The 20,293-nt window shown below is 26.4% G+C and overlaps 1 protein-coding gene across 1 annotated transcript in view; it reads left to right on the forward strand.

The window, feature by feature from the left end:
* The first annotated feature begins 1,201 nt into the window (after window positions 1–1,201).
* Window positions 1,202–20,293, forward strand: part of LOC128962236 (ephrin type-B receptor 1-B-like) — a 139,472-nt gene continuing 120,380 nt past the window's right edge. Inside the window, exon 1 of the mRNA XM_054308597.1 lies at window positions 1,202–1,355. Coding sequence (XP_054164572.1) covers window positions 1,256–1,355 — 100 coding nt within the window. The 5' untranslated portion in view covers window positions 1,202–1,255. The remainder of the gene's footprint in view (window positions 1,356–20,293) is intronic.

Here is a 20,293-nt window from a genome sequence, read left to right on the forward strand (position 1 = left end):
GCAATCAAACACAGTTGTATGTGTTTGCATATAAAGCGTTGAACGTATAAATGAATTAATTATTATTATTTTTTTTGGTCGACAAATACAATATACATAAAAATTTTATTTATTTATTCAAATAATGAAAAACACGTAAAGTTAGTCTGTATGCCTCATCTCTCTCTCTCTCTCTCTCTCTCTCTCTCTCTCTCTCTCTCTCTCTCCCTCCCTCCAGAAAAAGTTATAGATATATATAGTTAAATAGATAAATAAAAATATTTTTAATTGTTTAAATTTTTTTATAAACTAACAAAAAATTCTGTAAAAATTTTACAAAAATTACATAAGATTTCAAAAATTAGTCTATTTTAATAAAAGAAAAAAATGTTTAAATAATATTTTTGTCTCCACTAGAAGGCATTAGTAGTATCTTAGGCCTTATGTTTGAGCACCGGTAGATACTGATAACAGGTTTAGACAGCAGCAGCACTAGTAGTAGTAGTAGTTGTGATGAGAGGTTGCGCACCAATACCAGGGAATAATGTGAGGAACAGAGAGGAGAGCCTAAGCTATATGTCTGTGAAGAAACGTTAGCCTAAAACTTCAAATCAGTCGTTGTATTGAATGCTAAGCTTAAAGCCGTACCTCAACTATACAGTACAGTACAGTACAACACATTATAAAACAGTGAATGCAATGCTTATATACAGTGAATATCTTCACAATGTATTCAACAAAATTGTAAGAGTTTTATAGATATATATATATTGTGTTTATATAAAAGTGTGTTTTATGTGTTGAATCTTATAGACAGAAGATTATCATAAAAAACAAAAATAAAAAGGATTTTGTGTTCAATAATGTTTTAATAAAAAAAAAACTTTTTATAATTATAATAACTATTATAATTATTTTTAAAGTGTATTTAATGTATAAATAATTTTTTTCCCAAAAAAAAAATTATTACACATATATATAAATGCACTACAATTGTTTCATTGGATATTTGATGATTGAATATATAATGGATTAAAAAATAAATAATAATATCATATAAATATATTGTTTTATTTAACAATTTATTTATTGTGAATCTAATAATAATAATAATAATAATAATAAAATTCATGGATTAAATTAATGTCTAATAATAATTGAGTGGTTTATTAATTGCAATTAAGGATTGATTGAATTTGCCATCAGTTTTAACTAAATTTATAAAAATAATTGAACTATAGTTTTGTGTGTATCAACAACAAAAAACAAAATAAAAATGACCATGATAATGGGAACAGTACCATCGATTCACATACTGGTGCTCACCATCATTATCATCGCATCAAACGGTGTTGTTATACACGGAGAAAATAAAGGTATGTTTCGATTGTATAAATATTATTTAAAAAATTAAGTGTTTTTTTTATTAAAAAAAATTAGTAATTTTTACTTTAAAAAAGATAATGCAATGAATTTTTGTTGTTATAGTTGTTGAGTGAATTAATACATAATATATATATATATATATTAAAATTAATAGTAATTTTTGTTTTATTACTGTATTTTCTCAAATCTCTATTTTATCCAAAAAAATTTTTTTTTTGTATTTAAAATGTGATTTTTGTGTGAAAAAAATACCTGAAACTTGATATCATATGTGTGTTGTATTGTATTTAGTGTATACTATATATATCATATACCATATATATAAAAGCAATGATCACTTTGACAAATACCAGTGCCCTTTGGAAAAAATAGCCACAAATTTATATATAATGACAATAATGTTATTAGTAGTCACACACACACACACACCTACAACACTGGACAGGGATAGAGGAAAAAGTCGACTTAAGTATACACACCTGTGGTTTACCTATGCATACAAGGAAAAGGGTAGTTAGCATTTTTACTGGCCATCATTTTTTTTGTTGGTTAAATGTTATACATTATACTACCACAAAAATTGGGGGTCAGTTTACTTTCCAGCCATCATCACCACTAGTGCTAAATACTATATACAATAGGTATCCATCTCTGGTGACGACTAATCTCTCCATTTATTTATTATTATTTGTCCGGAATTGGTGTGTATTGTTTGTATGTATGTATGTGTGTGTGTGTGTGTGTGTGTAAGGTATATGTGCCCCAAATGTGTTTGTCCGATAGTTATACGGTTGTGATACTATACTGTCAGTAATACATTTTTCAGTGAAAAACTGTGAAAAGCGCACACACATAGGCTTTTTTTCGGCCAAATCTATTGTCCCTGTTCAATCAGCACAGGGCTAATATTCACACCAAGCGATAAATGCCATCAACAATAGTGAGAGAGATTTGACTGAAAAAAAAATCAAAATCAAAAGAGAGACCAGATTTTCAACACCTCTAAGCTGGTAGGCTATGGCTTAAGAGCAATAAATTCATAGGGATTTTGTGTATATGTGTGTGTGTTATATCAGCCGTTCCTCACTTTAGTTGCCATTACATATAGCCATAACCCACAGGCACTTTGCTGGCTATATATACTGTATATATATGTTGGTTGTGTGTGTGTCCATTGTTACCGGTGTTGTCCACACCGACATCAGATATATATATATATATATCGATACAGTATACTATACCTACAATACATATCTATTGCAACAACAAAAATGTATGTTCATAGCGGGGGCACCCGGACTATACAATAAAGAAAATGCTATACTTTCCCCAATAAATCGTTTAACCTAAATTGGTCCATTTTGTCAAACGCAACCATTGTGTGCTAAAACTAGTGTGTGTCCATCAATTCATATGTATATATAAATTATATTGTACTGTATATGCGTGTGTGCTATGTTGAGCTCATACCTACCAAACATATTACTCGGATATATATATATATATACATATTGTGCTGGCAAATTCATTCAATACAATTAGACTTATTCAACTTAACAACAAAAAACTATACTAGCTCAAATTGTACGGTTCACTAGTCACAAACATATTAATGTATACATATATCAATATATGAAACTTATATACCGGTGCAATTGAGCTTAACAATTATATACCGGTACTACCAGTGCAACCAAAAATATGTTACCATTTATTATTATTATTGTTGAATATAACAAAAAAAAAGAAACTAAACAACAAAAACTACATTTTCTGCTATTAGACATCAAAAATAAAATAAAATTATAATTCATTCAAATATTTTTAGTCTCTACCTCTCTATTGTATATCAATTTTCAAATAAATATATACAATATGTATAGTAATATGTCTGTATATTTTTAATAGTATTGCTACCAAATAATAATAATAATATAATACAGTATTACAATATGGAAACAAACAATACTATCAATAGTATCCGATATATTAGTTTCAATATACAGTATAATATACTGTATAATAACAAAATTTATATTAACTAAACTATAACTAGAAATATTTTGGGTTTACATTTCTTATATATTAATATATATTAAGATATATATAAATAAATTGTTTTATTTTTTTTTTGGTGTACCTATCAATACAATTTAGACCAACAAAAATAAAGATAAATTAAACTTTAAGAAATAACAACCAACCAAACAAAAAATTGTAATCAATTTTATATATATACACACAATATGTGTGCACTATTACTTTTACTTTTTTATGCCACTGCCAGCATAATTTAAACACACACACACACCAAAATAAATATATATATACCCATATCATAGATATATATATATATATGACACATACCAATAGGTTTTTTCTCGCATTTATTATACCTTTTTTTGGCAAAATATAAAGAAAACTTTATATATTTATTTCTTTCTCTATTTCTCTCTCTCTCTCTCTCTCTCTCTCTCTCTCTATATATATATATATATATATATATATATATATATATATATATATATATATATATATATATATAATTCTCTATCGTTTTGGTGCTGAAAAAAAATTTAATTTCAAACTTGACTTCAATTCACGAGAGAGAGAGAGAGAGAGAGAGACTTTTTTTGATATATATTTTTCAATTGTAAGACACATTTCATTCACAACAAAATTCCTTTCAATTTTGTGTTTTTTTTATTTTTCTCAAAAAATTTATTTAAGTTTTTTATACCATTTCTTATTTTACTAACATTAGCCGTATATATATGTATGTATAATACTGTATATTGTATGTATGTTTTAGTTGATGCCTTTTTTGGAGGCATATATATTGTTGTATTTTTTTATTATGTGTAATGTGTTTTTAGTATGAAAAACAATAATAGACTGTTGATAATAATAATAATATAAACAATTTTAGTAATAATTAAAATAAGAGAAACACAAACAACAAAAACAAAATAAAACTCATATACAGTATAATAAAGTCCATACCTTTAAAAAAAATGTCAAAAACTTATTTTTCTGACACAAAAAAAATCTTTTTCGACATAAGTTTTAATTAAGTTTTAATTTCTTATTTTTTCTACTGAGAAATAATATATATATACAGTATATAATATAATAAAATGTATTGTAACTTATAAGTGATGTGTGTGTTAAGTGATGTCTGAAATAACAATAGCGTTGTATTATTATTATTATTGTACAGTACTTGTGTTATATAATAATAAGTGAAATTGAAATGAAAAATAAATTAGAAACAAACTAATATATACTAAGAAAGAAAGAGAGAGAGAGAGAGAGAGAGAGAGAGAGAGAGAGAGAGAGAGAGAGAAAGAAAGAGAGAAAACTAAGAGATAATTACAAAACAACACAAATGTGTCGCACAAATGAGTTTTCTGGAGAAAAGCCGGCGACTCATTAACTTAAAGGCCCATAACGTTAGTCATAAACTGTAGTATTACTACACATACATACAGTTTAAGCAAAAGCTATCAGTGCTCTCTCTCTCTCTCTCTCTCTCTCTCTCATAGCTTTCATATTACTGTTGTATTTCATTGATTGGAGAGAAAAATGCCACTAATTGTTGGCATATTTTGTTTGTGTTTCTTAATAATTACTGGCACTTCATCTATATATATATATATATATATATATATATATATATATATATATATATGAGAGGAGGAGAGTGTAAGTGTGTGTGTGATATGTATGTAAAAATGTGTGGCATATCTCTAGATGAGTAGTGGGGGTGTCAGCCATGAAGTGTAATATTTAACTGTTTGGATACCATCTCTTATATTATATATATATAATATGTTTGAATATGCTCTCAATCTTAGTGCACAAATGTCTTTGACTACCAGTAGTAGTAGTATCGGTGCGATAGAGATAGTGATAGTCAACCTCTTGACTATACAGACATACACACACACACACACACACCAACTGCACTGATAGAGTGGCACTAAAAAAACGTCTTCAAGATTTTGTAGTTTGAAAAGTCAGAAAAACTATTTGCCAAACCAGTCGACCATAACATACGAGTGCAACAAATAAACTATTTTTTTTCTCATCTCTCTCTCTCTCTCTCACACACATAGATATATAGACAGCATATTATCTACAGTATGTGTGTTTGCTCTCAATCTTTGTGTTGCAAAGCGACCGAAGCGAGACATACCAGTCCCCTATCATTCACTCACACATCTCATCTATTGCTATATATATATATTTTATATATATATATATATATATATATATATATATATATATATATACAGTATATCATACAATAAAAAAGTGAAGTTTACTCTATCATTCACTGGGAAGTCATACACTCTTATGATGATATGATAGTACAGAGAGAGAGAGAGAGAGAGAGAGAGAGAGAGAGAGACGAAAAATATATATACAGTAAATATAGTGAGTGAGAAAAAATTGCATCAAAAATTTTCTTATATATACAACAACAGTATATAAGAGAGAATTTTTATTTTATTTTTTTTTTAAGTTTTTCATTCAATTCATTCAATAGTTGCAAAAATCATTGTACAGTAAAATAATTTTCTTTGATGTGATAGTATGTCTACAATAAGTGAGTAGTGTATGTGTTTGGATAGGTTAGACACCACATATAACTTATATAAGCACAGGGATGGAAAGGGAGAGAGAGAAAGACGAAAAAAAAAGTGAATGAGAGATTAGATTTGATATATTAGTGAGGTTTGACATAAGTTTTACGCAAAATGACACTTTCAAACAATAGTGGTCGGGAGGGCACATGGAGGCAAAAATTTAGTTGACATACTAGTAGTAGGCTAGCGAGCACCGGTATAGAGATTATTGGCTAGAAAATCTGTCTATAACAATAGACAAGCCAGTAGTTAGTTAGTAGTTATATATATATATATATATATATATATATATATATATTGGTGGGCTCGTGAACTACCAGTGCCCTGGCATATGTATGTATAATATATATGTATATTTATTTATAATGTTTAAAAAACGACATTTCAAAGTATTAAATCCTATTGTATGCGATCGCATAGCGTAAGACATTTTTGCCATAGAGAGAAGGACATACCTACTCTATGTGTATACAATGAGGAAACCCATAAAACGATAAAATAAAAATTTTTTATATACAATTTGATATACAAAAGACATTCACAATTCAATGACATATACTCTCTCTCTCTCTCTCTCTCTCTCTCTGTGTGTATATATTATATATAATATAAAATAAAAGTATAATTTTTCATTAAATAGTGTTTAAACTGCTTATGGTTTTAGGATCCCAATTGATGTGTTTAGCTATGGTTTTGGGGTGATATAGGGGAGGGGATTGTGGGACAACCATTTTTTAGCTTACCTGTATCTTTTGTGTTGACTACCTGAGAGCCGGCTAATCCTTTTTATGTATCAATTTTTATTTGTCGGATAAGATTTCAAAGATTTCCTGAAATAAAAACTTTTTTTTTGTTGTTATTCTCGCAAACAGTTTATGTTTTATCCAACACCTTATATAGTAAACAGTAGTGTAAAGGAACTGGACTTTTTAAAGAAAAAAAAACTACTAATCCTGTCTCAAAATTTTTTTTTTCAATCTTTTATCTGGTATTGAGATTTGAGGTGAAAATAAATATATATTTATTTTTTAAAAAATATCGTTTTTCTTATTCAACAACTGGTGAACATTGTATGAGAGTTTGACTTCAATGTGAATGAATGAAAAAAAATAAAATCAATGAATGACTGATATATGTTTTAACTTATTATTATTATTATTATTATTATGCTTTCATTTAATATATCAGATATTTTTTTTATTACTGTGGGATTAACTTACAAAACAGTTAAATCATGCGATAGTTATGTGTGTGTGTATGTGTTTAGAGATAAAATTCATTATTATTTAATAATGATAATGTTTATTATTATTTTACACACATATATATATTGTAGAGTAACTTATATAATATATATATACTGTATTATATAATACAGTAAATTAAAAGCAACAAAAAAGGATTGGATTAATGAGAAAATATAGTATTTATTTTTAATGTACTCAACAAACAAAAAAAAAGTTATTTACAAAATACTGTATTATTATTATTATTATTATTATTAAATATAAAACAAATACTGTATATAAAATTGAGGACAACATTATTATAATGGTGTACACAAAACAAGACATTGAATAATGATTTTTGAATACACTGTTCATTATTATTATATATATTTTTTTGCTATTTTTTTCACTGTAGTTTATATGTACTGAAATATATTAAATTATTATTAAGTAATAATGTTTTGTGTGATATATAAATATATATATATAAATATATTATTTAATGTTTATATCAAAAATGATAAAAAAAACTTCCTTTCATTGTCTGTTATAATTCATTAAAATTAATGGATAACAACAACAAACTAAATAAATAATAATAATTATTATAATAACAAGACTGAGAGAGAGAGAGAGAGAGAGAGAGAGAGAGAGAGAGAGAGAGAGACTAAATTAAATATAAAAATTAATTTGTTTATATAATATTTAATATATACAGTATATACTCATATAAATTTATGATATATATATATATGTATTTAAATTTTTAATATTGTTTTTAACCATATTTGGCTAAATAGTTTTTGGTTAAAAATTAAAACAAACTTTATGCACACACAAAAAAAAATATATATTTTTCTTTAAATTTTTATTTTATTTGATTTAATTTTATTATTTTTTGTTTGTTGTTGTTTATTTGAATAAAATTTACGTATAAAATTAATTAGAAAATTATTGTCAAATTTTTGTTGTTTTGTTATTAATTTTATATTATTATTGTTTGTTTGCTTTAGTTTTGGGTTACAATTATTAAATAATATTATAGTAAGAAAAAAATCTTTATTTAGTGAACCAAATATGCATATATTATATTACAAAAAAATCATTGTTTTCTATGTTTTTTTCTATTTAATGAAACATAAGAGAAAAAAATGTTTATTTTTATTTATTTATTATTATTTTCTTATATACACATAATTATAAACATGTTATACGATAGCAAAAAAAATTATTTTTAAAAATCCTCTTTTATTTAAAAAAAATAGTTTATTTTTGTTTTTGTTTTGTTTATTTGTTTATAATCTTATTATAATAATTATTATTACTATAATTTGGTTTAATGTTAGCTAACAATATGTGATGAAATAGTAATTGTTATTATTATTATAATAATAAGTGAATAAAACATTATGTTATTATATATTTTTTATTTATTATTATTATTATTATTAAAAAATGAGAAATTATAACAAGTATAACACACACACAGTAAAAATAAAACATTGTTACCAATCGTGTAGTAATGTAATAAAAATATATTGTAATATATAGTAATAATAATAATGTTAACAATTTAACAAACAATAAGTAGGATTTGAACCCAAAAAAACACAACAACAAAAATTAGTGTATATAAAAAATATTTATTTTATTGAATTTTATTTTATTGTATAATATATACAGTATATATTGTATATATATATATAATAAATATGGTGTGAATAAAAATGGTCAACAAATTGTTTGAGACTATTATCATATCAGATGATGTGTGCAAAAAAACAAACAATAATAAGTAAACTATATTTGCGATAAAATTTTATTTTTATATCATTTTTATATATATATATTTACTGTATATATATATTATTTTATTGTATTATTATCATTATTATGTATATATATATAATATAAGTTAGTGAGAGTTAGAGAGAAAGTGTTTGAATAGATATTTTAAGAAACAAATGTATTTTATATATAAAACAAAAAATTGTTTTTTTATTATTTATTTTTCATATGTATTATGTATGTGTATATCGTTTTGTTATTGTAATTCATATGTTATATACATATTTTATTTTATATATATATTTTTGTTGATGTATACTACAAGTGTATACCATAGACCTGACCATACCTACTACTACTACTACTACTACTACTACTACTACTACTACCAGCACATGTAGCATCTATGTAGCACATGTTAATACATAGACACAATTGCGTGACAGGTTCTTCACCAAAAAAAAAAAAAATGATGGAAAGTCGTGACTCCCAGAACCGATAGGCCCTAACCATCACACACAGAGAGAGAGAGAGAGAGAGAGAGAGAGAGAGAGAGAGAGAGAGAGAGAGAGATAAAGATAGATAGATAGATATATTATACATAAGGACCTTACAAATGAAAAAAATAAAATAATAATAAACTGACAGTACATTTGCCTTCAATAGTCGCACACAATTTGAAAACATTGAAAAAATTTTCCCAAACATTTGCTATAGTATTCAACAACAAAAAAAAACTAAAAGTGTCTCTCAATTGAAACACTAGTTTTTTTTTTCTCTCTCTCTCTTTATCCATGAAATTGTTTGTTTGATTTAAATGTTTAACATTTGTGTTACTGTTGTTGTTGTTGTTGTTGTTAGTATTACTATTATTGTCTGGTTATATTGAACTCTCTAGTTTTATACAATAAAAAATATAAAATAAAATTATCACAAAATACAGCACAATTTTTTTTGCTAGACTATTATATCTAACTATTTTTGATGTATACAATACATATAATGTCAAAAAGATAAGTTATATATAAATAATATCAAAATAAATATATGATAATTTTTTGCACATCACTTATATTGTAACAATTGTTATACTTTTTTTAAAAAAAAAATCATATAAATATATTTAATGACTTTTTTTAACATCCCATAACTACACAACACATACACACACAGAGAGATAATTGTGTGTAAAAAATGTTTGCATTTTTCTTAAAAAATATATATATATATATAAAATAAAAAGTTTTTCTATCTATTTGTTTGCATTGTGTTAATATTATGTAATGTTTGTATAAATTTTTAATGCATACATATATAATATTGAGTGAAACTAAAAATTACATAATGGATGGCACCAAAAAAAACAGCAACAAATTGTTATACCAATCATAATGGGGGTCTACAAATATGATAGAGTGGGATCATTATGTTTTTTTTTGAAGGAGGGGGGGGTTAGGGGACGATAGGCATATTTCTATATTATATATATATAATTTAGTGGTATTGTAACCCACAAAAAAATATATATAAATATTTTTTAGCCACTAAATAGCTTAACAAATAGCCATCTAATAGATGTGTGTCTTGTATTTATGTGTCGAAATAGTTTTGTTAGTTTGAATTTGAAACATTTAATCACACAAAAAAAATAATAATGATTACATACATACATAATACAAAAATAGCCACAAAAATTTTTTTTTTGCTACTAAATAGTGCCTAATATATGGCAACAACAACAACAACAACAACAAAATGTTTGATATATTGGTAGCAATTCATCAGATTTAGTGATTTTTATGCATAGTTTTTGTGGCAAAAAAGTAACGAAAAAAAAGTATATATAATAAGTAAATGCTATGAAATAACTGATCTGTTTTTCACATATATTTTTCTGCCACAAAGTCATAGATTCTCTCTCTCTCTCTCTCTCTCTCTCTCTCTCTCTCTCTCTCTCTCTCTGTATGTGTTTGTCTGGATATAGATGTATGGTATGTATGTGTGTGTGTGTGTGTAGAGGACAGGGATTAGTCTCATGGAGAAAAAGGACATAGAAAATGGTTGGATAAAAAAACTGTTAATATAATCGCTTTAAATGAGTCTAAATCTTTGAGACAAAAAAAATAATAAAATGTACACTAAATGTATATATGATATCAACGAAAAAAAAATTACAAGATTTTAGTTGGATTTAAAATGTCTGAGAATTATATTTATTATATTAAAAAAAGAGAGTATTAAATAAAAACTGGATATTTATTAGTAACCAAAAAAAAAATAGTTAACACAAAATTAATACATTTTACATAATATATATATTATTTCAATAAATTTTTCTTTTCATAACATTTAAGACGAAATATAAATTTATAATTTTATTTTTTTCAATTTTAATGTGTCCTGTAATCAAAGTTAGAGAGAGAGAGAGAAAGAGAGAAGAGAGAGAGAGAGAGAGAGAGAGAGAGAATATATATATATATATATAAATGTCTTATGGATTGCAATATAATTTATTACAACTCAGCAGAAGATATAATTAAAATTTCATTTTTATTTTTGGTTTCTCTTTCTCGTGGAGATTGAAATTAATTAAATATATATATATTTTTAAAAAACTACTTGTGCCCATCAGCTTATGTATCTCTCTCTCTCTCTCTCACTCTCATAACTTTTACTGCCAATACATCGTGAATTATGAGTGTGTGTGTGTGTGTGTGCCCTAACTAAGATATATACAGTATATATATTAAATTTATGTCTATCTAATGTATTAGTATATAATCAGTGTGTTTCCGGTACACACACACACACTCATACTCTACATACATGAGCACCAACAGCATCTGCACAATAAGCTTGATATTCATCATTGATATCAGTGCCAAACCATACATACAGTATATGTACTTTACAGTACATTTAGAAAGTGTAAAGACATTCAATGATGACATCACACATACACACAAAAATAAGGGACACATATGTGTTGTCAAAAAAAAGATATATCAATTTATAGCAGTATAACAATTATAAGTATAGTTATATACCGCAAAAAAATTATTAGCACTAACTTTCTGTAAAACTTAATTATAATAACAGTGATACTAATAATAATACTCTATCACTGTTAAGCTAACTCTGGCCCCTTTGACTAAACCAAACCAAACTTAAACTAATTTAAACTGAAAATTTTTATTCAATGGTAATTAACAGATAGTAATTTTGTTTAAAATTTAAAAAAAAGTGGATTAACAGCGATTATAGAGAGGTACGGGAGATAAGAGAGTCCTAGAAAACTCTGGGAATCGAGTGGGAAGTCTACTGATAGGACTGGTTGTGTTGGCAGTAGTTTTTTTTATTTTACCAGAGGAACTGGATCTCTGCTACAGTGTGTGTGTGTGTGTGTGTGTGTGTGAACTGTTAAGTGTCTTAACTATTAGTCGATTAGTCGATGAGATAAATGAGAGAAGAGAGAGAAAAAATATGAGAAGCAAATCAATAGATATATATGAATGAGTGGTGAGAGGGGAAAGAAAAATAGGAAAAACAAATCAAATATTATTATTATTATTACCACTACTTATCTCATGACACCCCATAATACTCTCTCTCTCTCTCTCTCTTTTTCCTCCAGTACTGTCATATACCGGGGGCGCCCTTTAGACACCACTAAATATGAGGGTTATTATATATCTCTTAACTTTGTTGTCAGTGTCCTCATCATCGTCATCATCATCATCCCTGAGCTGCTTATCAGCAAGTCGACAGCTTGTTGGCTCAGGGATGTATGTATGGTTTACAATGATAGACAACTCACAGTGAAGTAATAGTAGTAGTAGTAGTAGACTACTTACTAATGACAAACACACAATTGATTACTTTTAACAGTAGTATCTAATAATGTATGTATGTATGGATAGATTTTTTTCGGGGGGGAGGGATAGACCTACTAAACACACACACACAGAAAAATTTGCTGAATGAGACATTTAACAAAAAATGTATATAAATAACATGTGATGTTCTCAAAAGCTAACTGTCCGCTTGAAGGTCGGCTGTGATCGCTGCTAACAATCGTCTTTTCGCTAACAATTCATATAATATTTACGATTGCGGGCGAAAAAAATATAGCTTTTATTTGCGTAAAGATTTTTTCGGCTCCAATATGTTGTCAATGATTAAGAGAAAGAGAGAGAGAGAGTACAGGGAGTTAGGAAACAAAAATCTGATGCGAAACAAATTTGTGGTCTATTTTCGTTAAAATAGCATCTGTTTGTCGTTAATCCCGGTGCTCTCATACAGTGTATACTACTTGTACAGTACAGTACTACTCTTTGACAGTCTTTTTACTCAAATAATAGGGTCGTCTCTATTAGCACTACTGGTTAGCGCACTGTTAGCACTCTTGTAAATAATGTCGGTCTTGATGTTTGGCCACAGATTTCCTCTATTCATAATAATATATAACTTATTTGATAAACGCTATGATATCTACATTTATATCATATATATATATTGTGTGTGTGTGTGTCTGTCCTCTTAACAAATATTATATATGTCCAGTCATACGAAATGAATACATACATACATACATATATTATACCCGATTTCGGTACGGTATGGGCTGATAGGGAATGGTAGGACAATAATGTGTTGTGTTGAACAACACTTAACCACAGATCCCACATATCCCTGTATATTAGTGTCCGTATCACTCAAAACCAATGAAAATGAGAGAAAAAATAAAATAATACAATAACTATTAGTTTCGATACAATTGTTTTCAACAAACAAAATATTGTCTAAATATGGTATTTTGTGTCCTAAAAAAAAATCTTTTTTTTTCTGTACTGTTGTTTTACGAGTGTTTTTTTCGGTGATATATTTCGGTATTGAAATCCATATCCAATTTCCCGATATATTATTGTGTAAATTATATATATATATATATATTATAGATATAAGAGTCGACACTTATTTTTGTGTGTATTTGCTTGAAAAATGCAATGACAACTCTACTGTATATAACACATACACACACATAAACTGTACTCTAATGTTAAGTGAATCATAAAAAAGATATGTGAAAATTCATGGATATATTTATTTATATTAAAAAATATATATACAGTATATATACGATTTAATATATACAATATGAGTATTACTATTAGAAATGTATTGAAAATTTATTCACTAATATTTGTGTTTAAGAGAGTAGAGAGAGAGAGAGAGAGAGAGAGAGAGAGAGAGAGAGAGAGAGAGAGAGAGAGAGAGAGAGAGACGATATTCATATATATTCTCAACTTTTTATTTGTAGAAATGATTTGAATTTTCAGACAAACTCATAGAAATTGTAACCAAAAAAAAAACTGTATATATTTTTTTATGAATAATATGTATGATTTATATACAGTACTGAATATATATGAAAATATAGTTTTTTTTTACTTCAATCCCTTTGGTATATCTATGTGTATACAAAATAAAAACATATCGTTTAAAATTCATAACAACTAAAATGTTTGTATACAAACACAACAAAATATATGAGTTGTATATATAATAAGTAAGATATTTATAAATATATAGAAATATATATATATATATTGAAATTGAATACAAAACTCAAATGGCATTTGTTGTGAATTTTGATTAACTTTTATAATAATAATAATAATAATATAAATAAATAGAGAATATGCTGTAAAATATTGCATTTTTTAAGTTTGAATTTTATATAGATTTTTGTTGTTGTTATTTGTTATTATTTTAATATATCACAGACACTGTACTTTACTATACTTATTATATAAGCTAACATAACATTTTATTTTGTGTGTGTGTGTGTGTGTGGTTTTTTAAATATATATATATATATATATATGATATACAGTATATTGTTATAGTAATGTTTAGTCTCATCACACATGCGATGATAAAAATCATTAAATTATTATTTTTTTAAAAATAAATAAATAAATAAAAAAATCTCTTATGTTTTTGATATATAAAATTAGGTTAACCTCAAGATTTTATTTGATGATACTAACGATTTTCATGTAGTCTAAGATATATATATATTTTATATAACATACCGCACACACACACACACACACACACACACACACACACACACACACACACACACACACACACACACACACACTAACCAACATATGCCATAAATTACCAGTGCTTTGATGTTGTTGTTGTTGTTGGTATTGTTGTGTAGATGATGATGATGTTGTTGTTGATGATAATGTTATGGGATATTATTTGTTTAAGTTTATATATGTATGTGTGTGTGTGTGTGTGTGCCGTATATTAATAAATAAATTTGATGCAAATTTTATGCAAACTATGTGGTGTGTGTGTGTGTGTGGTTTATATAAACTATTTTATTTATTTATTTTTTGTTATATATTCAATATATTACTGTAAACTTATATATCTATAGTATTTAATATATAAGATAATACAAGTGTGCAATATTTAGGACATACACTGGTATGTTAAGCGACTATATATATATATATATATATAAAACCAATCGTTAATTATTATAATGAATTTATTATATATATATTTATTATGGATTCCGGGGGTTTACAGTATAAACAAATACTGTATTAACAAACAAACATTAATTTATTTATTTACTACTAATGTACTGAATATATATATATATATAAATTTATATTATATTGAATGGCAATAAAATACAAGTACTTCATAGTTTACATATATATATATTTCAAAAGTCAAAACCAATATTTATGTTTCAGTTTTCACATATTAATAAATAGCAGTTGAATGAGTAGTATATAAATTATTTTCAACCCATCTCTCTCTCTCTCTCTCACAAACATCACACACACACTCATTATATTAAGGAAAATAATAAATAAATGCCAGATCTCTGTCTCTCTCTCCGGTGCTTCTGAGCGATGGTATGGCATATCTGTGTGAAAACAAACTGTGTGTATGTATGATATGTACTCATTTTGATTAGAGACCCTGATAATGGGCCCGCATGGATAATGAGTGTGTGTGTGTGTGTGTGTGTGTGTGTGTGTGTGTGTGTGTGTGTGTGTGTGTGTGTGTCTGTGCAATAATAATATTTTTAATAATAACGGGAAAAACAACTATAAAATAATTTTCATATATACAGTAAATATAATAAACAGGAATATACATCATATATGATATATATATATAAAGTTAGAGGGCTTTTTTAAAATTGCCTTATAATTGATAATTATTTCATTGCTAAATATCACACATACAGTATATATATATGATATAATGGACCCGTTTTGTCACACAATTGATTTTAAGTATATTAAAGTGCTACACACACACACACACACACACACTCACTCACACTAATCAGTCAATGATTTATTTATCTAACTCACACACACACACTCATTGATGTCTGGTTTAAAAAAAAAGTTAGTATATTATAAACAGCTGTTCATTATAACTGTTGAGATGACTGGATATATCTATCAAGTAATTTGAAGTTCATATCTCTCATCGTAAATAAGCATAAAGTGTCTAAACTTTATAAATACTGTATATCTTATATACCGTCTATACTTGACTTTTTATTTTATTTAAGAGAAAAAAAACTCATTGGAAAGGCAGCTGTGGGTAAGGGATTAAGTTTGTATGTATGTGTGTGTGTGTGTGTGTGTGTGTGTGTGTGTGTGTGTGTAGTGACTGACTATCTATCAGTTAGGAAAAGGCGCTGGGAATGAAAGATATATGAGTGCCAAATGATTAAGATGATGGTCTGACACGACACTTCATTATGCCATTACCTTAGACACTGTATGTGATATAGTAGTGTATTGAGTAGTATTGCTTAGTTAGATAAAAAAAATAATAATAAAAATCTGTATGTTTTCTAGTTATGATGTGAATATTTATTATACTGTATATGCCGTATATACTACAGTATAACTGATAGCACTTGACTATAAGCTATATGAGCGCTAATGACATTACTATTTTTTTCATAGTCCGCATTCATTACATAACAATCTCTCTCTCTCTCTCTCTCTCTCTCTCTCTCTCTCTCTCTCTCTCTCTCTCTCTCTCTCTCTCTCTCTCTCTCTCTCTCTCTCTCTCTCTTTCCTCTCTATGTGAGTATATAATAGTGAGTGAGAAATATATATATATATAACACATTCATCATCACAACCACACCGCCAACAACAACACACAAACAGCTAACAACTCTCATCTAATTTTCAACAAAAAAAAAGGAGTACATGTTGTAGATGTAGTAGTAGTAGTAGTACTACCAGTGCTCTCCACACACATACACAAAAATACCACCAAAACTATCTATCTTACTGTGCTATCACTTATACTGTGTATGTGTGATATAACAATACCTACTATCTCTCACTCACTCACTCACTAACACATACCCGCCCAACCCCTCACTCGGAAAACATACAGTATATCTATATCTATATATATATAAATATAACATTTATAATCAACAAAATAGTCCATAAAAATTACTACAACTGTTTGTAGTACCACTTAAATCAATGTTTGTAATAATATATTGTTTGCAAAAAAATTATGAGAGAGTTCAGACAATTCTCGCATTTAATTTTGTTTTTTTGTTTTGTTTTGTTTCAAACACTTATTATTTTATTATTATATTATGTTATATATATATATATATGTTTTTATATCCAAATCTTTATGCATTGAAATAATAAAAATTAATTAGAAATAAAATTAAGAAAAAAACATAATGAATATAACTGTCAGTGAATAGAGAAAAAAATGAAAACAAAATAAAAATAACATAACATTTCTATTATCGCTGAGATATTTATGTATATATATATATATTATATATATAAAGTACAGTATATACATTGTATATAATATAGACGACAATAAATTAGTGTCTAAATTGAATGCATGATTAATAAATGCGAAATAAAAATATAGAGAAAAATATGATTATTTTATAATTATTATATATTATATATAATTTTATATCTAACTATTAAATTAAAAATTTTATTTCATTTGTCTTTATTTTATTTTTTTGGTGAATATATCGTGTCTATGTATATGTACCGGTATGTATGTGTGTGAGTGTGTGTGTGTGTGTGTGTGTGTGTTAACTGACATTCAATTATATAAAAATATATTTATTTTTTGTCGTCAACTATGGATATCACTGGTCGTGTTAAGAGATTTTTATGTAATTATTTAAGAGAGAGAGAGAGAGAGATAGAGAGAGAGGGTCTGACTGCTGACTGACTGTCCCTTTATATTATATATATATATTATATATATATATATATATCTCAAACTAAAAGAGATCTCTCTTAAGTGAAACGAAATAATTACTTTTAAAACCGAAATAAATTCATTAATCATTTGTTAAAATGAAAAGAAAAAAAAATGATTTTTTTTACTTCAAATATCTCTCATTTGATATTTTCTTTATATACAGTATACATATATATAAATTTACTGTATATTGTGAACACACATTGAGAGCCAAAAAACTATATATATATTGCAAACTTTATATATATAATATGTGATTGCATTGAACTTAACTTTATTAGTTTTTTTACTGATGAATAATATGTGATGTTTTTGAAGTATTTCATATATACTTTAATGAAAAAAAACACAGCAAAACAACAACACCAGTGATCAAACATACCAATGATGATCATAACCTTATGTTTTTTATGTTATAATTTTTTTTAGATATATATATAGTATTTAAAAGATGAAATGTAATCAAATTGAGAAATGGCTGAAAAAATACATGTTTTTTGTCGATATATGAAAGCCATCACCACCACTGAAAAAAATATGAAACAAAATAACATTATATATCTATATATATGTTATTAAAGATAATAAAACTTTATCTTCCTTTTAAACATTGTAAGGTTAGGTATGATATTAGAGTCAGTGTGTCTATTGTGTTGTTGGATATGTATGTATATATGATGTATCTGTGCAGACATACATATTGTACATACAGTATATATACAGTATATCTATGATATATTAAACGATGCCATTGCATGACCAAATCCATAATCATCGGGCGCTATCCAAAAATAAAAACGCACAGGTAGATTGATAGGAGTGAGCAACATAAATATGTCTTAGTCTCAGCTTATGTATGTGAGAGAGAGAGAGAGAGAGAGAGAGAGAGAGAGAGAGAGAAATATGTTTTTAACTCTAATCTACACAATAATAATAATAATGGCATTACATAGGTTTGTATATGTCTACTAATATGACTGTATATGTTTGAATCTACCGATCCTTATGAACGGTTATATTGCTTATCAGGTCTACATAGAGAGAGAGAGAGAGAGAGAGAGAGAGAGAGAGAGAGAAAGAGAGAGAGGTCTACTTTCATATCTAAATAATATTTTTCCCACTAATAGACTGTAGATTGGAGAGAGTAATAGACCAAAAAAAAAACGTTATGAAACTATATATTAGTTTATAAGTATATAATGTAATATTAATATGTGTGAGATATATACTATATATATATATATTTGAAACATTAAAAAACATTTTGTTACTCTCCCTTTCCTTACCCCCTCCTTAAACACCTATATATAACCATTAAGCACTTTGGACCCACTGGGCTTAGGGTATCTTTTTTCTGTATCGGCGGGTAATACCCTATGATTTTGATGGCCGCACTCACACACACACACACACACACACACACACAAAAAACTAAATGATATTTTTTTGTGCCAATATATTAATATATTTTTTTTGGTAAAAGTCGTGGAGATTAATAATACTTGTAGTAGTAGTAGTAATAATAATATATGAAAAATAAAAAATTAAATTAACGCTTTGAGAGAGAGAGAGAGAGAGAGAGAGAGAGAGAGAGAAACATGTTTTAAACATTTTTTTTAATACCCATACAAATGTGGTGTCACTGTAAATGTAAATTAAATCTTCAAAATATATTAGTGTATCGTTGATTTGTTTTTTATTTTATTTTATCAATTTTTTATGTGTGTAAATCCCTGGCCAGTAATCAAGTGTATCATTACATTTATGCTTTTACACAGTTGAAAATTAAATATATATATATAACTTTATATTAATATTAATATATTGATTTTTTTCTGTGTAGAAAAATTAAATGAAACAAAAATAATATCATGTAATAAACAAAAATTTACTACATTTAAAAATAATAAAAATTAATAACAT

The sequence above is a fragment of the Oppia nitens genome, unplaced genomic scaffold (genome assembly GCF_028296485.1).
Source record: "Oppia nitens isolate AA-2021 unplaced genomic scaffold, nextdenovo-longstitch-racon4-pilon3 scaffold6_pilon_pilon_pilon, whole genome shotgun sequence".
In the NCBI taxonomy this organism is placed as follows: Eukaryota; Metazoa; Arthropoda; class Arachnida; order Sarcoptiformes; family Oppiidae; genus Oppia; species Oppia nitens.